Below are 22,831 nucleotides of genomic sequence, written 5' to 3' on the forward strand. Positions count from 1 at the left end.
ATTTTATGAATGAATCAACGACTGAACTGAACAATTTGATGAATTAAATGACTAGTAGAGAGGAACAAGATTATTCCCAGCAAAGGACAGTTGATATATATATCAGTGAAATGCTTTAAGCTTCTCCTTTAAATTCTAATGAGTTTATTCAAAGCCAAATAGATTTCTTCCAGAGCTGGTGGATCTCTGAGAAATGGCAAACAAGACTGTTCATTTGATTAAAATGGTGAGCAAAACAGCACCAGATAAACTTCCACCTTAGAAAAATCTATACTAACCTTGAGGTTATTACATCTTTGAAGAATTAACCTGCAGGGTATTAAGGCAGTAATACATCAGCTTTTTAATTCTGGTTTGGTAGGGTTTCTTAATACAGATTGAAAAGAGTACAAAACTGTTTCAAAGGAATTTATGTAACATGAAAAACCTTTAGATTATTTCTTATTGCATGTTTCTATACGTAAAATTTTTAATTATTTTAATTTCGAGACAAAAAATAGCACGTATATGATAGATTTTCAACATGAATGTAATTCCTTTAAAAAATTTTCTCAGATTTTTTAAGAGAAAAATTCACTATATTCTTTTCCCTTCCTATATTTAAGGGGCATACTAAATGAGAAAAGAAACTTCAACAGGAATTTTGGGGCATTTTTTTTACTAAAATCAAAAGGCACAGAGATATAAACAATATTTTTTCCCAGCAATTTCTTAGCTATTCTTGAAGTTTTATGCTTCCTAATGTACTTTAGAACCAGTTTTTGAAGTTGAAAAATAAACTGGTAGTTTTCAGTATATACACAGACTTATGCAGCCATCACTGCTGTCTCATTTCAGAACATTTTCATCACCTCCCAAATTCCTATTAGGAATCCTATTACGAGTCCCCTAAATCTCCATTCCCTTCAGCCTCTGGCACCCACTAACGTGCTCTGCCTATTCTGAATGTCATATAAATGAATTTATAGAAGATGGGCATTCTGAACCTGGCTTCTTTCCATCAGCATGTTTTTAAGGTTCATCCACATATCAGGACTTTGTTCCTTTTTATGACTGAATAACATCCCATTGTGTGGATATACCACATTGCATTTATCTACTCCTCGGATATGGGACGTTTGAGTTGTTACTTGTTTTTGGCTATTATGAATTACGCTGTTACAAACACTGCTGTAACAAGTTTTCCATTCTGTGGGATATATACCTAAGAGTAGAACTGCGAGGTCATATGTGGTAATTCTAGGTTTAATTTTTTGAGGAAATGCCAAACCGCTTTCCACAGCGGCTGCATCATTTCACATTCCTACCAGCATGTATAAGGGTCTCAGTTTCTCCACAACCTTGTCAGCACTTTTAACTTGTTTTTCATTTCAGCCATCCTACCTGGTATGAAATGAGTATCTCACTGTGGTTTTGATTTGCATTTCCCTGATGGCTAATGATGCTGAACACCTTTTCATGTCTTTATTGGCCATCTCTATGTCTTTTTTTGCAGAAATGGCGCTGTGTGCTTTCTCAGGTGACATACCATTATCAACTTTTAATTGGCTAGTAGTAATAAATTCTGTTCAACTTTGAGTTTTTCTTCTCACCCCACCCTCACAAATGAGGCTATTTTAAAATTTACTTAAATAAATATCTACCTAAAACACACAGTCATAAATAAAACAGAAAATAAATCAGAAAATTAAAAACTCGTAATTCCATCCTCTAGCACTGTTCACGATTCTTTATTATCTTTTTTTTTTTTTACTAGAAAATGAATACATGTATATATTATGGAAACACAAGCCAATATATCTGTAACAGCACTGTGTGTGTGTAAATATGTTAAGCAGTTACAATATGTCAAGCACTGTTCCAAACACTAAGATCTCATTCAAAGCTAATATTAAAAAATTATATTAGGACCATCTCGTATTTAGTTTTAAAGATTCTTATCCTATAGTGAACTTTTTCTTTAAATACTCTTCCAAAATATAATTTTTAGAAACAATAAAATATTCCAATATGTGGTGAACTACAATGTAACTGATCTGTTATTATTGGAGGGTTAGACTGATTCTACTTTTTCACTATTATAACTAGCATTTCTATATATCAAACTTTCATATTTAATAGCCTGTGTTTATTGAACACTTAGTATGAGCACTTCCGATGGCCACTTTACGTGGATTTTCCCATTTAATTCACATCACTCAGTAAGGTAGGAATTTTCACCTGTCCCATTTTACTGATGAAGAAACTAAAAGTTAGTAAGGTTAAGAAATTTCTCCAAGGCCACAAATCAAACTGGTGGTATAGTCAGGATTCAAATTAGGTCTGTCTGACCAATGAGTGGGGCCTTTAATTACTACACCACCCTACTGTACCTCCCGGTATTTCTTTAGGATGAATTCCCATAAGCAGAACTCCTAGATTAGAAAGAAAACACCTTTTTTCTGTAGAGTCAGATAAATGCTGCCATGCTGTCCTTCAGTAAGATCACACCAATTTCTACAATGCTTGCTTTCATAGCCTTATCAATGCCTGATACCAGCACTTTAAAAAAAATTTTCTTGGGGAGTGCCTGGATGGCTCAGTCAGTTAAATGTCTGCCTTAGGCTAAGGTCATGACCTTGGGGTCCCGGGATCAAGCCCCACATCAGGCTCTCTGCTCAGTGGGGAGCCTGCTCCTATCCCTCTCTCTGTCCCTTCCCCTAGTTTGTGCTGTCTCTCTCTCAAATAAATAAAATCTTAAAAAAAAAAATCATTTACAATTTCCCAAGTAAAAAAGATATCAGCTCATTTTATATGTATTTTTAAGCTGCTTTAGACCAGTGGTACTTCTGTGTTGACTGCCTCTAACAGAAAAAGCACAGGAGGGCATGATCTCCTAGCTAGGCCCAGTGGCTTCTAAGAACAGTAAAGAGGATTGTGCAAATTCAGCATTCTTCACTGAGAGGGCTGCAGTGGCTGGGGGAAAGGAAGATTATGGAGCTCAACCAAGGGCAGGGCATAGCCAATGGACAACATGTGAGCCTGGCAGTGGACTCAGGCCGCTGAATCAACACACCACTAATGAGTTGTCATCTTCAACATCAGATAGCCTCAAAAAAACAAGAATTTCACTTTGCCCCCGTGTTCTTGATTTTAAGGGAATGCCACTTTAAAGGGTCCACATCAAGGCAGGCAGGTCTCCGAAGACCGTTCAGCTCACCTGGACTCTGCCTTTCTCTTTATCCTCAATGCTCCCCATGCCCCTTCCCAGCCCCTACACACTATCAAGTTGTGGAGTTGAGATGACCAGACTCTGTAAGAACTCCCCTATCTCCCCCATCCCGCCAGATGACTTGAACTTGTTCCTCCGGACTCCTGACAATGTAGCAGCCTTCCTTCTGGCGGCTGTTTCCAATGAGCCCAGCCTAGATGAGAAGCCATTTCTGTGCTCCCACTGTCCCCCGTGCTTCCCTCAGCTCCTGCGAGGGTCAAACTGCTTTGTGAGTGCTGGTATCCATTTCCTCAACTAGATTTTCAATTTGTTGAGAGCAATCTCGCCGTCATTATGCCACACCCAGCATACAAGGCACTGTCTGGGAATGAAAGAGTTTCAGTACTTTTTCATGAATAAATTACATTGAGTTGATCGAGCAAACAGGGAGTCAGTTTCACCTAAACCTTCTATCTGTGAGGAACAGAGAAAGGAACTAAAATGCAGTAAGCCTCTATTAGGTGCCCAGTACTTTACACACATGAACTCAAATTGTCAGAATAATCCACTGAGGCAGGCAGTGGAGCTGTATTTCACAGATGAAACATGAAAGCCTTACTTTTCACACATAGCTAGTAAGGCCAACATGTGAAGCCAGGTCAGTAGGATTCTGTCTTCGCTCTTTCCACTCCTTTAAGGGCCTCTCCTCCTGAAACACACAACTGGAGGAGAAGGGCTACTCTTCCAGAACTGTTGGCTTAAAATTCCCCAGAAATGAAAACTCTTATTTACCCCGGAGGAATCTCTGGCTGGGACACAGAGTGGGCAGAGGGGAATGAAGGAAGGGGCTGCTGAACGAAATGAGAGAATGCTTCCCAGTTAATCTGAAAGTACCACTTGAGGTATTCTGGCCCCTTTAAGTTGTCTCAAGCCTGAGAAGCTCTCAGAGCAGGACCCTACACTCTTATGGCACTGAAACGTAAGAAGTGAAGAAAAATATAGAGAAGCTATAGCTATAGTACGTAAGAAGGAGAAAAGGATACCTGGTTCTTGTCCTGATGAATAGTAAGTGAAGCAACTGTGGCTAAGTCTAAGCCATTAACATTCTCTGGAAACTTCGATCTCATTTCTAAACTGAAGGGTCTAGGCTATGACAGCTTCCAACCCAGCTCTGTCTCCAGATAACCCCCTGAGCCCTGTGAAAAATACTGATCTTAAATCCTACCCTCTCCCCAGTTTAGTAGGCCTGGGGTGGGACTCAGAAATCCTAATGTAATTTACAGACATGGGCAAGTTTGGGAACAGCGGGTGAGGTCTCTTCCCTCCCCAAGAGAGGAGATGGTGAGAAGGCAGCCAGCTGATTCAGCACATTAAGTCACACGAGCAGAGACCACTAAGAAAGAGCAACTCCAGCGCTATAAGGCCTAATAATCCCTTCCTGTTTCAGCGCAAAATGAATTATGCTCAGTCGTATTCTTACTGCTTAAACTTGTCCTCATTCTACCAATATACTAACCCTAAGAGTGCCAGAAACGGCACCGGTGAGAAATGCAAACTTTTTAAATTGCCAGGGTTTCCCTGGAGGGATCAGCTGCTAGATCCTTTCCAGGCCGCTAGGTCATTAGTTCCTCTACTTCCCTCCTTAAAAGCTCTTCTGAGGAGGACCTACTGTCAGAAGATTTAAAGCGCAGACAGGGAATGTGGCTTGGGAGACAAACAACAGCCTTACCTTCACGTCTAGCTTGGCCAGGTGCTGGAGAACCCAGATGCGATGGGACCAGGCATTGTAGTTGCTCGGGTACCTGCCCGCCGCTTCGCCGCAGACTTCCATCTCTTCTTGGATCAGTCTCTGTGTCCTTTCTGCAGGAACTGTTCCCAAGTTTCCTTTCGTCACAAAGGAAGGCAAGGAGGTTTCCTGAATGAGCTGCTGTAGCACCCATCGCCTGTGAAGGTACATGTGGGAATGAAAATGAGGAAAGAACATAAACCGGACAGGAAAACAATCAGTTTTCTTTGCTCTCAATCTCCATCCATACAGTGCAAAACAATCCCTGTCCGTGAGCCCAGTTTTGGGGGAGTGGGATTATTCTGTTGTTTTTGTTTTTAAAGATGTAATTAGCTTCAGCAGCATGGATGGGGAGGAGGGGGAAGAAAGGACAAAGAGGAAAGAGAAACCTTTCTAGAACATTAAAATTTGTCAGAAAGAGAATGCCTCAACTCCAATATAACAACTCAGAAACTCCACTTGGCCAGAAAATGCAAAGACAAGGTGCGAATGTGGAGGGAGGACTGCGGTGGTGGAGGGGATATTAATTAATGGCTGGTAAATACCAGAGGAGGAGTCACAGTTCACATCTTAATTATACGTGCATGCCTCACCCTATGTGTATTTGCTGCAAACAAGAAGCTGCATTATGACTGCTTTCATTAAGCAGGATTTCTATGTTACAGCATAGAATCTGGGAGGACACAAATACGATATAATTAGTTAAAACTATGAGGAGGTTTTAAAATGTCTTTATCCACAAATATTTCCCCTAAGATTTTCATTAGCATGCCTATTTAAATGAAAAGCATTAAAAAAGCATCTCTGGCCACTTAATGTGCTTAGTTTTTACAAGTATTTTCTCATAAGAAGCATTCTTTTAGATTAAAAATTTCCAACCCAGAAGTTACTAGAAATTGAGTAAGAAAACTTATTTTGTCATTTTCAAATAGAAGTTTTTTTTTACTTAACTTATAAAACAAAAGCTTGCTTTATATAAAATATTAGACAAGCCTAGAACAACACTGCCCTCCCCAGCCACCGCTCCTTTCCAGACCTCCACACACACAACCACAGGCCTCTTTGAAGTGCTATCCCAATTCCTACTAAGAAAAAACAACCAGCATGGAAGTAGCTGATTTGCAGTGCTAGCCAAAGGCAAGATCATAGTGAAGATACCTCGAACTGACTAAGATCCTAAAAATGCTCAGGATTTAAGAAAAGTTGTAAGCAGCTTAGTAAATCGAAAACAGACTTCTTTGAAGAATTTCCCCGCTGACCCCAGGAAGCCAGCCCACACCATCTCATTTAGTCAAAACTGAGTATACGTTCCAGAGAGCCAGGATGGCGAGGAGACTTTTCACGTGCACTGGGGCTGACTCAGGCCTTTACGCTAAAAATATTCTCTGCATTTACAGTCTTAGCAACTTCAGCGCTGCCTCTACACCACTCACCTCAGCTGCCCTTATCTTCCTTATTTTGTTAATTTTTTTATTTTTATTTTTATTTTTTTAAAGATTTTATTTATTTGTTTGTCAGAGAGAGTGAGCACAGGCAGACAGAGAGGCAGGCAGAGGCAGAGGGAGAAGCGGGCTCCCTGCTGAGCAAGGAGCCCGATGTGGGACTCGATCCCAGGACCCTGGGATCATGACCTGAGCTGAAGGCAGCTGCTTAACCAACTGAGCCACCCAGGCGTGCCTTATTTTGTTAATTTTAATAACCACAGCCATCACCACAACCATCCGTACCAGAAATATATCTGAATGAATTATAAAACCCACGTTCCTCATTATAGTTGACCATCTAAATGCCATTTCTATGACTGCTCAGATAGTTCATAATGAACAGTAACAGCTAAAATTTGCTGAGCATTTAATATGTGCCCGGCACTGTGGTAGTGTTAATATACATTATTTCATGGAAAGCCAACCATTAATTCTGAAATAGGTGTAATTATTATTCCCATTTTGTGAATGAGAAAACTGAGGCTTGAAGAGCTTAAATCATTTCTGAAAGTCACACAGGGAGCACATGATGGCATTTGGAGCTGGAAAGTAGGTAACTTGACTTTAGAATTCACACTCTGAACCCATATGTGACCCTGCTTGACACTTGTTTCTCCAGCAATTCTGAACCCTACGAAACCTACAGTGTAAAGTAACCACACCTGTGAATCCACGTTTCCGGACTCTTTGGAAATTTAGTTAAGGCCAGTTTTCCCAGATGCAAGTCCTTAATTGGATTTAAAGTGCCAGAGAGGATGAGCTCTTTTCTGTAAAAGAAAAATGAAAAGAACCATTACTCTACCTTTCCCTCCAAACATACTGCATGGCTATTAACATAATCTCACTGGGAAGAAAATAAGAAAACAAGAAACTCATTAAGTATCACACGCGGTAATCAAGAATATATTTTTGTAATCTCGCAGTAACAGGATTCATAAGCAGAAACAGAAGCTCTTAAATCGACAGCGGAACTTTAGTTACCTATTTGGGAAGGGCAAAGAGGTTTTCTGGCTATCTCATTTCCAAAACTTACAAGGCCTGACATCAGGATCTGTAAGGCAGATCCAACACTGGTCAAGAATTGTCCTAGCTTCCTAAGCTGGACATGATATGGTTCATTACCAAAAATACATAAAGAGCAACACACAACATGATTAAGGTGTAAGAAAAAAAATCATTCATTAATCACTATCTTAACAAAATTACTATTTTTATTTTTTAATTTTCCCTTTGTCTTTCCTCATATGCATATACATTTTAACATATAATTTTATATTCTGCTTTATAGCTTAAAGAATTAAAGAATTAGTCCATGGTTCTACATAATCTTTAAAGCAAACATTTAAATCAGCCAAATAGTTTTCATTGAGTGGCTATGCTATTTTTCCTCTTTGGTTATAGACATTTAGGTTGCTTCTAAGTTTTTACTTTTCTGAAACAGAGATTTGTGCTTAAGATGTCTTTCATTTCTACTACTACTTAGGGTAAGTTCCCAAAAGATATTATTACCAGGTAAACTGCCTGCATGGCCCTTGATACACTAGAACATTCCTTTTTGAAATACAAATACAAGTAAGAGCAATGTGAGGTTTCTGTTGTCATTTTAAAAGTGTTCAAAGCTCTCATGCAGTTATAAAGAATGTCATGCAAGAGCTCTCCAACTGTTGTTTCTCAAGTAAATACAATTTAGGTTTTGATTTAACTTCTCAGATAAGTTTTTTATAATAAGCTCTGATATTACTGATTATACTCCCAATTAATTTTCAATGTATCTATTATAATGAAATTAGATCATTTACTAGAATTTATTAATCTTAAAAAGTCCTGCCTGTGGTAGGGTGGATAATTCATTTATTTTAGAGAACTTTAATCCCAAGAAGAGGCCAGAGCCCAGATCACATACTTAGATGAACTTAGCTCCTAATTACCACTATACATTTTCTTTCCAACAGCAATGTGTGATTTCTAAAATTTATTTGATAAGGAAAATAATTTCCTTCTTGGTGAAAATACTTAACAGTGATGACAAATGTTTTTATTTTACAATCATTTTAGGTTAGGTACTTCACTCCAGGATATAATTTCAAGAGATACTAAGAAGGTTTATGGATACTTTAACAAATGGGTTTATTGACTATTTTTCTTTCAATGTACAGGAAGTCTGTGTGTCATTGAAAGGATATTTAATGCAACAGCCAGTTACTTTTACAGTTCCGCATCCTTTTTCTTCTGAAATCAGTAAGGTTTCATTATACAGTAAGTCAGGATACCTATAGTGTAAAAAGGGGCAAAATATTATTCTATATAATTGTATTTATAATTCTTCGTACTTCAGTGTTTCTCAAAGTAGGTCCTTAACTGCAACATCACCATCACTTGGAACTTGTAAGAAATATAGATCTCAGGCCGCAGCCCAGACCCGGTGAATCAGAAACTAGTGACAAAGCAAGGTGTTTGAACAAGCACTCCAGGTGATGCACACCAAAGTTTAAAAACCGCTACGGTGTGGAATTTGCCACATTAAGCCTAATTTCCATTTACTAAATTAAAAACCTCTCCTTATTACAACTAACTACCTATACTCCCATATATATCTATGGGGAAATAGTCCAAACTTTCTTCAGAAAAGAGGAGTCACTTTATACCTGAATCTTTAAAAAGTTTCTTAAATTGGGGCTCTTTAAAAAAAAAAAAATAAAAAGAAGACTTTATTTATTCATTTTGAGAGACAGAAAGAGAGCCAGCAGGGGAAGGCCAGAGAGACAGAGAGAATCTCAACCAGACTCCATGCTGAGACTGACGCAGGGCTCCATCTCAGAATCCTGAGACCATGACCTGAGCCGAAATGAAGAGTCAGACGCTCAACCCACTGAGCCACCCAGATGCCCCTATGGGTGCTCTATTAATTTATTTTGCACAAAATATTTGGGAAGGTATCTTAGCCTAAAAGAACCCCAATCAATGGTATATGTGGATGCTTAAAAAGATCACCTGATAGAATCATAAAAAAGGAAGCAGAATTTAAATATCAATTTAATTAACATTCCTGGACACAGGCCTCAACACTGTAGGCGTTGAATATTATCATAAAATTTTTTAAAATAACCTTTTTTTTAGGGACACCTGGGTGGCTCAGTGGGTTAAAGCCTCTGCCTTCGGCTCAGGTCATGATCCCAGGGTCTGGGATCGAGCCCCGCATCGGGCTCTCTGCTCAGCGAAGAGGCTGCTTCCTCCTCTCTCTCTCTGCCTGTCTCTCTACCTACTTGTGATCTCTCTCTGTCAAATAAGTAAATAAAATCTTTAAAAAAAATAATCTTTTTTTTAAAAAAGAGTTTATCTATTTATTTGAGAGAGAGAGAGAGAACACGAACAAGAGGAATGAGGGCGCAGAGGGAGAAGCAGACTCCCTGCTGAGCAGGGAACCAGATGCTGGGCTTGATCCCAGGGGCTCTGGACTCATGACCTGAGTTGAAGGCAGACATTTAACCAATTGAGCCACACAGGCGTCCCATAAACAAAATTTTTAAAGATCACTTAAAAAAGGAATATAGTAAATGACTACATTAAAGCTAGCACTTAACCAAGAGATATAATAAAAGAAAATCAAGTGCTTGAATACATTCAGTAGGGATCTTGAGAAAAATTTCAGTCACACATGGGTTCAAAAAGTGCTCTACGTATCTTCCTCCTCTCTCTCTGCCTACTTGTGATCTCTGTCAAATAAATAAATAAAAATCTTTAAAAAAAAATAACTCTTGTGATGACAAAGTCACTGATGTCAATAAGCCATGTGAGTCATTTGAATTAAATTGTTTAATGAAATTTGAGTAGGAAAATGACAAATTAATAAATTCAAATACTTCATTTAACAAGTTATTTTAAAGGTATCTAACTAAATTTAAAAAGTAAATAACACATTAAGACATTTGCTTATTTCATATACATATCTTTAAGTTGACATATTAATATTAGCCTAAAATAATTTTTTTGGACTTTCCTTACTGAGGAAATAGAGTACTGCCTTCAATTTGAGGTGGCTTTATTTTCAGGCATATTGACTAAGCAGGGCTTTGAGATTCATCCTTAAAGCCTTAGGTGATCCACTGTAAACAGGAGGAAGGAATAAAACAAAGGTCAAATAAATGTGGGGGAGACGTATACAGGTAAGGAAAAGGCCACGTGTGTTGTGTCGTAAAGAGGAGGGGTTGGTAAGGAACAGGCAATGCTGTATGTGCAACCCTGTGGGATATTACGGGAGGGGTTTTCTAGTTCTACAAAGTTTATCTTATTATTCTATTTTTTAAAAGATTTTACTCATTTGTCAGAGAGCACATGAGCAGGGGGAGCGGCAGGCGGAGGTAGAAGCAGGCTCCCCGCCAAGCAAGGAGTCCCACGTGGGGCCCATGGGATCACGACCTGAGCCAAAGGTAGATGCTTAACCGTCTGAACCACCAAGGCGTCCCTGGTTTATCTTATTTTTTTAAAGCTTTTGTGTCTTCTTTCTGTCTCAAGGTATTAATTATGGTTTCCCTCTGCTGTCACTTGATTTAAAACTTGTAGGAAACCAGGGGTTATGTGTATCTGTCCATGGCAAAATCTCCACTGGCTAGCTCAGTACTTGGCACACAGTATAACTGAATAAACAAATGCCATCTTTTTCCCCCATGCATCTTTAGTTATTCTGTCTGAAATAACAGTAATGATAATAGGAAGACTCATATTCATAAAAATTACCATTTACTGAACACTTCTGAATCAGGCACTGTGTTAAGTGATTTACATACATTATCTAATTTAATCCTCAAAACAATCCTGTATTGAAATATAGGAAATTGCCAATACTCAATTTTTTTTGTTTTTGTTTTTTTTGTTTCTTTAAATAAACTTTTGGGGTATCTGGGTGGCTCAGTTGATAGAGCATGAGACTCTTGATCTCATGTAAGTTTGAGCTCCACGTTGGGTGTCGAGACTACTTAAGAAAATAAACAAAATCTTAAAGTTTTAATCTGGGAATTGTTTTATTTATTTATTTATTTATTTATTTATCCATCCCAGAGAGAGAGAGAGAGAGTACACACAAGCAGGCAGAGAGGCAGGCAGAGGCAGCGAGAGAAGCAGGCTCCCTGCCGAGCAAGGAGCCCGATGCGGGACTCGATCCCAGGACCCTGGGATCATGACCTGAGCTGAAGGCAGCTGCTTAACCAACTGAGCCACCCAGGTGTCCCTGGGAATTGTTTTAAATTTACACAAAGGTTGTAAGGATAGTTCAGAGAACTCTTGCATACATTGTACCCAGCTTCCCTTATTAGTAATACATTATTATGGTACATCTGTCACAATTGATGAATCATACCAGTAAATTACTATTGGAAGTCCATACTTTATTCAGAATTCCTTACTTTTTACCACATGTCTTTCTTCTAGTCCAGCATCCTATCTAGAATATCACATTATATTTGGTTATGTCTCCATAGACTCCTCAGAGCCAGTTTTTATGAGTACTAATGAGGTATTTTATATATGTTTTTGAGGTATTTTATATATGTTTTTCTTATGGTTAGATTACTGTTTTGAGGAGGAAGAGATCACAAAAGGTAAGTGCCATCTTTATCACATCACAGTCAGGGGCACAAAATACCAGCATGACTTGTCACGGCCGACACTGACCTTGAGTACCTGGCTAAGATGGTCCGTGTCCGGTTTCTCCACTGTACTTTTTGGAAGAAGTTACACTTAAGGAGGAAGGGAGCCGCACTCGAAATCCTCGAAGGCGGCTGCCTAGATAAATTATTTGGAAACCTTCTATATGAGAGATTTGTCTGTTGTCTACTATTTGTTTCTACAATTATGTCAGTATGAACATCCATTTTATACTTTAGGGTATAACCCAGTATTATTTTATTTTAGTGCTCAAATTGTTCCAGCTTTGGCCACTAGAAGCCTTTGACATATTTTCATCATTTTGTTTTTTGAGCACTTCCTTACTGTCTGGCTCTTTGAGATGTTCCAGACGAATCTTAGAGATTTCCTGCCTTGGTCCTAGAATCAGACATTTCTTCACGAAGCCTGTTTCCTTTTATTAAAGAATGGTGTAAGACACCAGGATCTGGATGCTTAGGTTGAACTATTTTTGTTTTATAAAAAAACAATTTCATATGGCACAACATAGTATTATCTCAGTTTTACCGATGAGAAAACTGAAGCTGGGGGAGAATTAGTAACTTATACTGCAGATCTGTGAATTCAAAGTGCCAGAACCAGACATCAAATCCACATAAAACAAAGTCACCAATTTTAATAGGCTATGAGTAAAGGACACGATCACTGAAGCTTGGTGTTAGCTATTTTAGTTACTCAAAGAGGTTTTGCTTACTCTATGTTCATAGACTGATGGAAAAAATAGGACACTGTTATGTAGTCTAGCCCTTTCATGGAATAATACATCGAATTTCAAAGTAAAAAAAGGACCATTTTTTTCTTTTCTTTTTTTTTTCAAAGATTTTATTTATTTGTCAGAGAGAGAGAGCACAAGCAGGCAGAGTGGCAGGCAGAGGCAGAGAGAGAAGCAGGCTCCCCGCTGAGCAAGGAGCCCGATGCGGGGCTCGATCCCAGGACCCTGGGATCATGACCTGAGCCGAAGGCAGCAGCTTAACCCACTGAGCCACCCAGGCGTCCCCCAAAAGACGATTTTTTTTCTATAACCACGTAGATTTTTAAAAGTATATCCATCACTCACTATAATTACAGGAAATCAGTTCAAAAACCCATTCTTGCAACTGTTTTTTCCCCTAAGACCAAAACACCTATAAAATGAACAACTGATGTATTAATACTATCTTTTAGCAGTTTATAAAAATACAGTAAAAATAAATGAATGTTTCCCAGTTACTGCAGAAGAAAAATACCAAAAATTAAACATAAAGTGTTGAGTATTTGATTTGCAAGAGACCTTATAAGGTTAGACCAATTTACTTCCAAAGCTGGTGGTTTTGCATAAAATGTACTCCTGATTCTGTCTTCATGTTAATTAGTTTTACTAATACAAATTAAAACTTACTAGAATACATAGCCACAATGGATCCTTTTAAAATCAAGATTTCCTATTTATTCATCCAGCATAAAACTTTATTAATCATCTTATTAGAATAATTTTCAAAATCAACTGCTGTGAATATCACTGAAGTTAGATTTATGGAGCAATTTTCCCTTTCCACCACCAAACCACAAAAAAATAAAAAAAAGTTTGAAAGGAATCATAAAAAAATTACCTAATTCTGGGGCACCTGTGTGGCTCAGTGCGTTAAAGCCTCTGCCTTCGGCTCAGGTCATGATCTCTGGGTCCTGGGATCAAGCCCCGAATCGGGCTCTCTGCTCAGCAGGGAGCCTGCTTCCCCCTCTCTCTCCGCCTGCCTCTCTGCCTACTTGTGATCTCTGTCTGTCAAATAAATAAATAAAAATCTAAAAAAAAAACCATTACCTAGTTCAAACTTCTTATAGAAACTAAAGCTATTGTGAAGCTAAAGGTTTTGCCTAAAGTCCACTGCTAGTTAATTAATGAAAAAGGACTAACAGCCACATATCTTAAGACTAGGTTCTTTCTCCTATACTGTACTACCCTATAAAATATACAATAAATTATATATATGTGTGTGTGCACATGTATGTATATACAACTATAGACGTATGTATTATGCTAGTAAGAGTCTTTTCTTGTTGAAGGATTTTCAAACCCTCTGTAATAACAAGGAACTGGAGAACAAGTATAAACATGGTACTCCTACTCTATTACCCTCAATTCATTTTCACTGAACTTAATTTTTTTCAGTGCCCAGTCTACAAGCTAAGTATATACCAGGCACTAGAGGGCTGGATGCTTGGAAAACAAAGACATGGTCCCTACCCTTAAGAAAGCTCTCAATTTTAAGTTCATAGCACCCTCCTAAATGTCTCCTGTGCTGATTCTTCCTCATCACACAAACTCTAGAACAGCGCTCCAACAGAAATACAATGTGAATCACCGGTGAGCCATGAATATTACGTAATTTCCAATTTTCCAACAGCCTCACACATCCCTCCAACAATCTCATGGCCTTAAATACCACCCATTTTCTAGTGACTCCCAAATTTATATCAGGCTTAGAACTCCCGCCTCAACTTTAGATTCCTACACAACTCCCTGCACACAAACCTAACGTGCTACACTGAACTCCTGACTTCCACCCGGCACTCCCCACCTAAATCTGCTTCCTCTTCCTCTCTGTAAAGGGCAACTCCGTCCCTTCAGTTGCTCAGGCCAAAAACCAGAGTCAAGCTTGACCCTCTTCTTTCTCCTTCCTGCATCCAGTTCATCATCTGTCTTGAAAATTGTTTATTAAATACAGTCAAAGCTTATACAGTTCATAAAATACAGGGAGAATCACTACTTCTCACCTGTTCCACTGCTAAGTTCTACTTCAAGTCACAAGCATCTCTCACCTAAATCACCACAACCATGGCCTACCTTCCACCTCCTCACCGCTCCCTGCGCTCTTACAGTCCACTTTCCACAGGAGCTACAGCTTCTAAACCCAAGTGAGATACTGTCCCTCCTCAGCTTTAATGCCTTCCTATCTCGCCCCGAGTAAAAGTCCAAGTTCCTCCAGCAGCGTGTGAAGATTGACAAAGCCCTACGAGGTCTGGTCCATCACTCTCTCCCTCATGCAAGCTACTCCAGCTACACGGGCCGCCTTGCTGTCCCAGAACACCAAGAGCACTTTCAGCACCACTGAGAGCATTCCCACTTGCTACTGTTCTCCCTGCTTGGAATGCTTTTACCCAGAACCCACAGATTGATCCCCAAATCATGCCAGTCTTTGCTCAAATGTACCCTCTTTAGAACTGCAATACTATTCTCCCCATCCTCTGTGTCGTCTTCCCTTTCTTGTCCCACTTTTTCTCCAGAGGATTTAACCACCACTTGATAGTGTATATTTCATTTAGTAATGTCTTTCTTTTCTTCCCCTATTAGAATAAAATTCCACCAGGACAGGGTTTTCTTTGTTTTGTTCACAGTTCTATTCCCAGTGCCTAGAACTCGGCATACAGCAATCAATAAATTTTTTTTTAAAGATTTTATTTGACAGAGAGAGAGATCACAAGTAGGCAGAGAAGCAGGCAGAGAGAGAGGGGAAAGCTGGCTCCCTAATGAGCAGATAGCCTGATGTGGGGCTCGATCCCAGGACCCTGAGATCACGACCTGAGCCGAAGGCAGAGGCTTAACCCACTGAGCCACCCAGGTGCCCTGTTTAAGTCATCTTTAAAGATAAAAAAACCATAATCTATGGCTCTCTCCTATAGGAAAATTTAAAATGGATTCACAGTGTTCAACAGGACTTCACTTTTATTCATCTAGAACTTATATCCTGCTTTCCTCTAAGGGAATTTGTGATAGTCTAAGAGATCACCATTTTCTTTAAAAACAAAACAAAACAAAACAAAACAAACCCAACCATACATAGTGCTTAACTGAAAAAACTTCAATGAAAAAAAAAACGAACCTAGTCTGAACTTTGGTATTCCTATAAAATTATTTTGTGTTTAAAGCTAAAATAAATAAAGGAAGTAAGATATTAATAAAATGTGACCCCCTTCCCAAAATACTGAGTGCCAGAGACTTCAAGTAACTGGTTCACAGAGGTCACAATCTTAGTGACTAAATTGAGACTAAAAGGTCATGGCCTTGAATCCTCCTCTTACACACTTTCTACTACACTTCACTAATACATAAACCAATGCCTTACACACCAACTAATTATGCTGGCTGCCCCTGCTCCTTTAAAAAGGAAGAAAAATAAAAGAAAATGGTGTACTGTAATTTGCAATGGTAATTTCTACTTCAGACAGAAAGTTTATGGAGAAAAGACAGAAACATGCATAAACAAGCAAAGTGTAAGTCAGAATTATTGTGGAGATATTATAAAGACGGGTAGAAGAAGCATAAAATGCCATAGATACATGGTTTATATTTCGTTTTTCAAAAAGCTAACAACTCATGGGATTTATAGGTGTTCAGAAATTTGGATAAAATTTCATGTTATCACTGATGAGAATGACGTACCTTACGTTCCACGCAGTGGTGAAGTCTGGGTTTAGAAGCAGCAGGGTGCATGTGACATCTATCAGTTCTAAAATAAAGAGAAATCACATTAAAAATAGTCCTACCCTTTGAAGCCTGGCTTTTCTTTCTTTTAAGTTATATCTTGTGTATCTGTACCTGATGTTATACTAATATATATACTATGTCATAATAACTTTAATGGCAGATACCCTGTTCTAAGCTGTCAGAAATATGAAGATTACCCTCAAGATTTTTTTCTACTTTATGATAAAAGTTACTCTCAAAAGTTGACACTGAAATAACTTTACAATACAATATGGCTACAAAGACTATTCACTCATTCTTTTAATAGTTCTTGGCTCTAATTTAGTATTGACCAAGGAAAAGAAATACAATTTCCATACCATTATTCTTTTAATTCCACAAATATTTCAATAACTGACTATCTGCAAATTTTCAGACAGGGAAAAAAGGCCCACTCATAATCATTTAACACAATTCATTTACATTCACCTGCAAAGATTACCCTTTCTTACCCACATTTTTATAGTCATAGCAATGATAAATGCACCACTTTGTTCTCTTTTCCATTCAGTATTATTTGACATGCATTCTCCAGTACTGCTACAGTATGCATTTTTAACAGCTGTGAAACAACCCTTAGTGTAATACACTATCATTTATCTTTATCATTCTTTAGGGTTTTTCCTGTTTGTTTTTACTACTATAGATAATATTACTGTAAACACACTTTTTGTCTCATAGATTATTTTCTCAGTACATATTCCCAGGAGTTGAACTACTATGTCAAACAATACAAATACCAGTATGGCTCCTACTAAGCATTTCCAAACTGTCCTTCAAATGAACAGCCTCCACTCATATTGCCAAGATAACAGGGGTGCACTTATGTCCCTGTAACTCTAACCTATATAATGGTATTTTTAAAAGGAATACAGCAGATAAAAAATTATACTTTATTGCTGTTTTATTTTACAACTTTAATTTATAATCATTAATATAAATAATTTTTGTTTTTGTGCAGTATTTTCTATTTTTGTTTTTTAACAGCCTATTCAATATTCATTAGCTATTTGATAATCATGATACTGTCAGAATTTCCATGCATTCAAATAAGCTCCATAAGCTTGTTTAATAGGGCAAAATCAGTAATATAGTTAGACATATTGTCTTCATTTTACTAAAACTGAAAAGAGAATTTTAGGATTAAGATGATCAATGTAGGACCATGAAATTAAAGTAACTTCTACCAAGCTCATATTAACCAACCAAACACCAAGTAAAATAAAATAATAAAAATAATTATAACTATTTAGCATTAGTGTATATCAGGCACCACTGGAGGTCTTTTATTTACATCATTTCATTGACTTCTCATGATTATGGTTCAAGATATTCTTGTTTCGCTTCACAGAAAGGAAACTGACATTTAGAGAGTTTAAATAATTTGCTCGTGGGCACCCAATCAGTATATGGCAAAGTCAGCATCTGACTATTTTTAATAATTTAATTACATGGCAATTAAAATACCTGTCTATAATAAATAGTTGGGACATCTCAGTGTTTAATAAACTTTTTTAAAACACAAGAACATGCATAAATATATCTCTGTATTCTTTTTAAAATATTCTAAGTGAAAAAATCAATTAATTCTCAACCATCTTATGAAATTAACATGTATTGTAAGCCTATCATTTCATTACTATAACATTCAATAAATTAAAGATAGGATTAGCATACATTTTTTTTTAAAGATTTCATTTATTTATTTGACAGACAGAGATCACAAGTAGGCAGAGAGGCAGGCAGAAAGAGAGAGGGAAGCAGGCTCCCTGCTAAGCAGAGAGCCCAATTTGGGGCTCGATCCCAGGACCCTGGGGCCGTGACCTGAGCCGAAGGCATAGGCTTTAACCCACTGAGCCACCCAGGTGCCCCTAGCATACATTTTTGACCTCTATCTTCCTCATTACAAGCCATTATATGCATAAATACAATATGTCTATACAGAATAACCTAATTATTAACCTCTTCATTCTTTTACTTTTATAAGCTTTTGGCACTAATTTAATATTTACCAAGAAAAATAACTATAATTTTCTATACCATAACTTGTTTAATTCCACAATATCCCAAGTACTGATTATGTGCAAATATTAAACTGGGCCCTTAGGACTGGCAGAAGAGATATAATGATAAATAAGACCCGATCTTGTCTTCTAGAACGTTACCCTTTAGTTGGAGAAAACATACAAAGAATTATATAAGACAAAATGAAATAATGATGAATTGGAAACATGTACCATATTTTGGGAACCACCAAAGCCGTTGAAATTAATTCTTACTGGAGTAAGGGAAGTCTATAAATGAATAAAGTGGTAAAGAGCACTGCAGACTGGAAAAAAGTATGAGCAAGGATAGAGGCACGGAAGGTCACACAGGGTGCTCTCCAAGAGACTGTGGGTATCAGAATTTGACTACAGCACGGGATACTGGAGAAATGTACCAGAAAACTAGAACCTGGTCAAAAACAAGAACCCACAATCTCCTTCTTAGCCTCCCTTCTACTACCTGCCCTCCATGTGCTATACTCCACCTGAGCCAAACCCCACCATTCTCTAAAAACAACTCCTATCTGGGGGCGCTTGGGTGGCTCAGTGGGTTAAAGCCTCTGCCTTCGGCTCAGGTCATAGTCCCAGGGTCCTGGGATTAAGCCCCGCATCGGGCTCTCTGCTCAGCGGGGAGCCTGCTTCCTCCTCTCTCTCTGCCTGCCTCTCTGCCTACTTGTGATCTGTCTGTCAAATAAATAAATAAAATCTTAAAAACAAAACAAAACAAAACAAAAAAAACAACTCCTATCTGACTACCTTCTCTGGATAATCAGCTTTACCTGTTTGCTCCTCTCTCTGCCAGAAATGTCCTCCTATATCTGAATATTTAAAAAAAAAAATTTTTTTTTTCATAAAGTCTCTCCTGACCTACCTACCTGGAAGCAATCTTCATTTCTATGTTCGTGAGTATCTTACTTTATTACTGATACTGTATAAATAATCTCTTCTTGATGAGACTACACTTTTTGGAGGCAGGTCCTCTCTAATACATCTTCAGATTACTCATTCACTCAACATAGATGAGAAAAATATGGCCCCTGTCCAAAAAGTTCCATGCGTACCGACAGCATGGAGGATTTGTAAGCCATGGCACCTGGGTTTGAATCCCAGCTTCTCCACTTAATTGCCTATGTAACTTAACATTTGCGAACATCAGTTTCCTTATCTGTGAAACAAGAATGATGAGAACGTCAATCTCTGTTGTGAACCAAATGAGATACATTCCAGTTCTCCAGTTATTTGACACATAGTAAATGCTCAACCAAACCAAAGATTTGTCCAACGAAATACCATTGCTACTTACCAACCAAAAAATGAATACTTTCAACATTAATCAAAGAAATCAGAAATAAGGCCGTTGTTTTTACAGTGAAACTATGTAAACTTCTAAACTTTTAAAATCAGGAATGAGAAAAACCCACGTATTAAATAGATAATGGAAATCCTTCTGTATGATGGGAAGACTTCTAGAATTTCTTTTCAAGTATACAACTTTTCAAAATCCATTACACTACCTAGGTAACCTGGTACTTATTGGACTCTCTTTATTTGGCATTAAAAAGAAATGTGTGGGGGCACCAGGACAGCTCAGTTGGTTAAGCGACTAACTTTGGCCCAGGTCATGATCCTGGAGTCCTGGGATCGTGTCCCCCATCAGGCTCCCTGCTCAGCAGGAAGTCTGCTTCTCCCTCTGATCCTCACCCCTCTCATGCTCTCTCTCACTCTTTCTCTGTCAAATAAATAAATAAATAAAATCTTAAAAAAAATAAATGTGTGTAACTAAAGGTAGTCGCCATTTGTTTGAACAGCTGACCCTCGAACAACATGGGTTTGTGCCACACAGGTCCATTTGCTAATTTTTTTCAATAAATACAGTACAGTACTGTAAATGTATTTTCTCTTCTTTATGATTTCCTTAACATTTTCTTTTCTCTAGCTTACTTTATTGTAAGAATACAGTAAATAATATATGTAACATACAAAATTTGTGTTGACTATGTTATCAGGAAGTCTTCTATCAACAGCAGGCTGTTACTAGTTAAGTTTTTGGGGAGTCAGAAGTTATATGCAGATTTTTGAATGCACTATGCAGGGTGAGTCCAGTGCTGTAATCCCTGCATTGCAGAAGGGTCAACTACACTTCTAACACGACTCTCCTTCCCCACTCAGAAGTGAAGGCAAGTTCCTCCTCCATCACAGAGATACTTCTGTGAGGCAGGACAAGGCAGAAACCAGTAAACACAGAAAATACCCAAGTTGCCACTTTTCATTTTGTGGCTGTGTGGAAAGAAAAGCTAATCAAAAGAAGCCTTCCTCTACCAGCGGGGCTCATCCTACCTCTAGGATATCAGCAATGGCTGGATTCAAAGCCCAGGTCTAACTTTCCAGGAAGTACCTGGGCAAGGCACTTAACCTCTCTGTGCCTCTGTGTCTTCCTCAGATGTAAAATGGAGCTAATAATAGCACCACCTCATGGGTCTTACATGATTCACACTCACGAAGCGTTAGGACAATACCTGACACACATTAAGCACGCAACGATAATTCCAGTATCCGAGCCTGTACCTCCTAGCCCAGCTCCGCCAGCTATACTGGGACTGGATGCCACCAGAGGGAGGAAAACAATCGCCTACGCGGGCTAAGCAGTGACTGCTCGGCAGCTCATTCCTCAGCTTCTAAGAATCTCAGGATTTACGACATCGACGGCCTCACAGGTTGTGTATAAAACACCTGCAGCCACAAGCCTTTTTCCCGTCCTGTCTGACAAACTGCCAAGTCCTCCCCACGCAGGACTCAAGTTCAGACAGGACCTCCTTCAGGAAGCATTCCAGTCAGATCCAAGAGGCAAGGGTGAAGCGAAATATCAGAGACGGGAAAGGGCCAAAGAAAGAGAAGCAACCGGTTTAGAAATATTGGACATAATTAAAGAATCATTCCTGAATTACATGTATTTTTCTTTTTTTCTTCCCCACTGGTTCTGGTTAAATCAGAAAAGGAACTCGTGTTTTCTGAGAGCCTAGTATGCGTGGCACACCTCCCTGGGTGCTTTAGACACACTAACTCATGTGATCCTCTCAACAACCCTCTGAAACCTTTTACAATTCCCTTATTTCGGTGAAGAAATAGGAAGAGGTTAAATAATTTGCCTTAAGTCACTGCTAAGTGACTTCAGCATGCTGACCAACTACGTCTACATCTAGATGTTTTCCTTCAAAGCAGATGTTCTTTCCACTCTAGCACACTGTCTACAATTACTTTGTCCTCTTCAAGTCAGGGCCAAACCAAGATCAAAAGATAAACATGTATGATCGACAGTTGACGGTAACTATTTTACTTTAACTTTTTAAAACTATTTTACTTCTACATTTTATCAACCATACCCCATATTCTTTGTTACCCAGAAGATGTGAGGTACTGATGTCCCTATGGTCTTTTAAAATTAAACAGATCTCTCTACAAATACCAGAACACATACCAGCAAACAAATGTTCCTTTGTTAAACCACTCCGATATATGACTAATTCATCATCACATCACAAGGAGAAAATGAATCAAGGAAAGTAGCTCAATTCCAACTGTGACAAGGAGAGGACAAAAGGATGCTAAGGAAAAGTCGAAGACTAATCAATTCTTTCTTAGCAACAATGAGTTTCCAGAAATGGCCCAGAGCCTGCAGTCACCTCGTAATGGTCATTGCATTTGCCAACTGTCCCTGACAGAGATATGTTTCCATGCCTCTAGAAATAAGTCCAAGATCGTGTGGATTGGTTAACCTCCTTCTCCAAAATACATTCTGGTAACCACAAGAAGAGAGGTCTGAGATAAAGCTATGTGATAAACACAAGAAAGGCCCTTTCATTACAGAATACAGTCACTGAATCGATAGCCAGACTAAGCTAAATCCTCTTGCTTACCAAACTCTCATTACTTATTTGACAAATGTCTATTGAAAACATAAAGGAGCTGAGGACATAAAGACAGACAAGCCACAATCCCTCTTTCTAACAAACTCGCAATCTACCTGGGGAAAATGTTTAAATAATCAACTACGATGATATGTGGTAAGTGCTACTTTGCAAGCGATCTGAATAAAGGACTCCTGTAGGGCTGAAGAGATGTAATCCTGGCTTCCCGAAGTAGTCAAAC

At 38.4% G+C, this 22,831-nt stretch overlaps 1 protein-coding gene across 2 annotated transcripts in view; it reads right to left on the minus strand.

Moving 5' to 3' along the window:
* The window catches only part of PTAR1 (protein prenyltransferase alpha subunit repeat containing 1), a 42,097-nt gene that overhangs the window by 5,131 nt on the left and 14,135 nt on the right, over positions 1–22,831 (minus strand). For both annotated transcript variants that reach the window (XM_080820515.1, XM_080820516.1), the window contains exons 3-5: positions 16,557–16,623; positions 7,123–7,227; positions 4,920–5,133 (exon numbers count right to left, since the gene is read on the minus strand). In XM_080820515.1, the coding sequence (XP_080676641.1) occupies positions 4,920–5,133; positions 7,123–7,227; positions 16,557–16,623 (386 nt within the window). The remainder of the gene's footprint in view (positions 1–4,919; positions 5,134–7,122; positions 7,228–16,556; positions 16,624–22,831) is intronic.

Source organism: Martes martes, assembly GCF_963455335.1.
Source record: "Martes martes genome assembly, chromosome: 12".
Lineage (NCBI taxonomy): Eukaryota > Metazoa > Chordata > Mammalia > Carnivora > Mustelidae > Martes > Martes martes.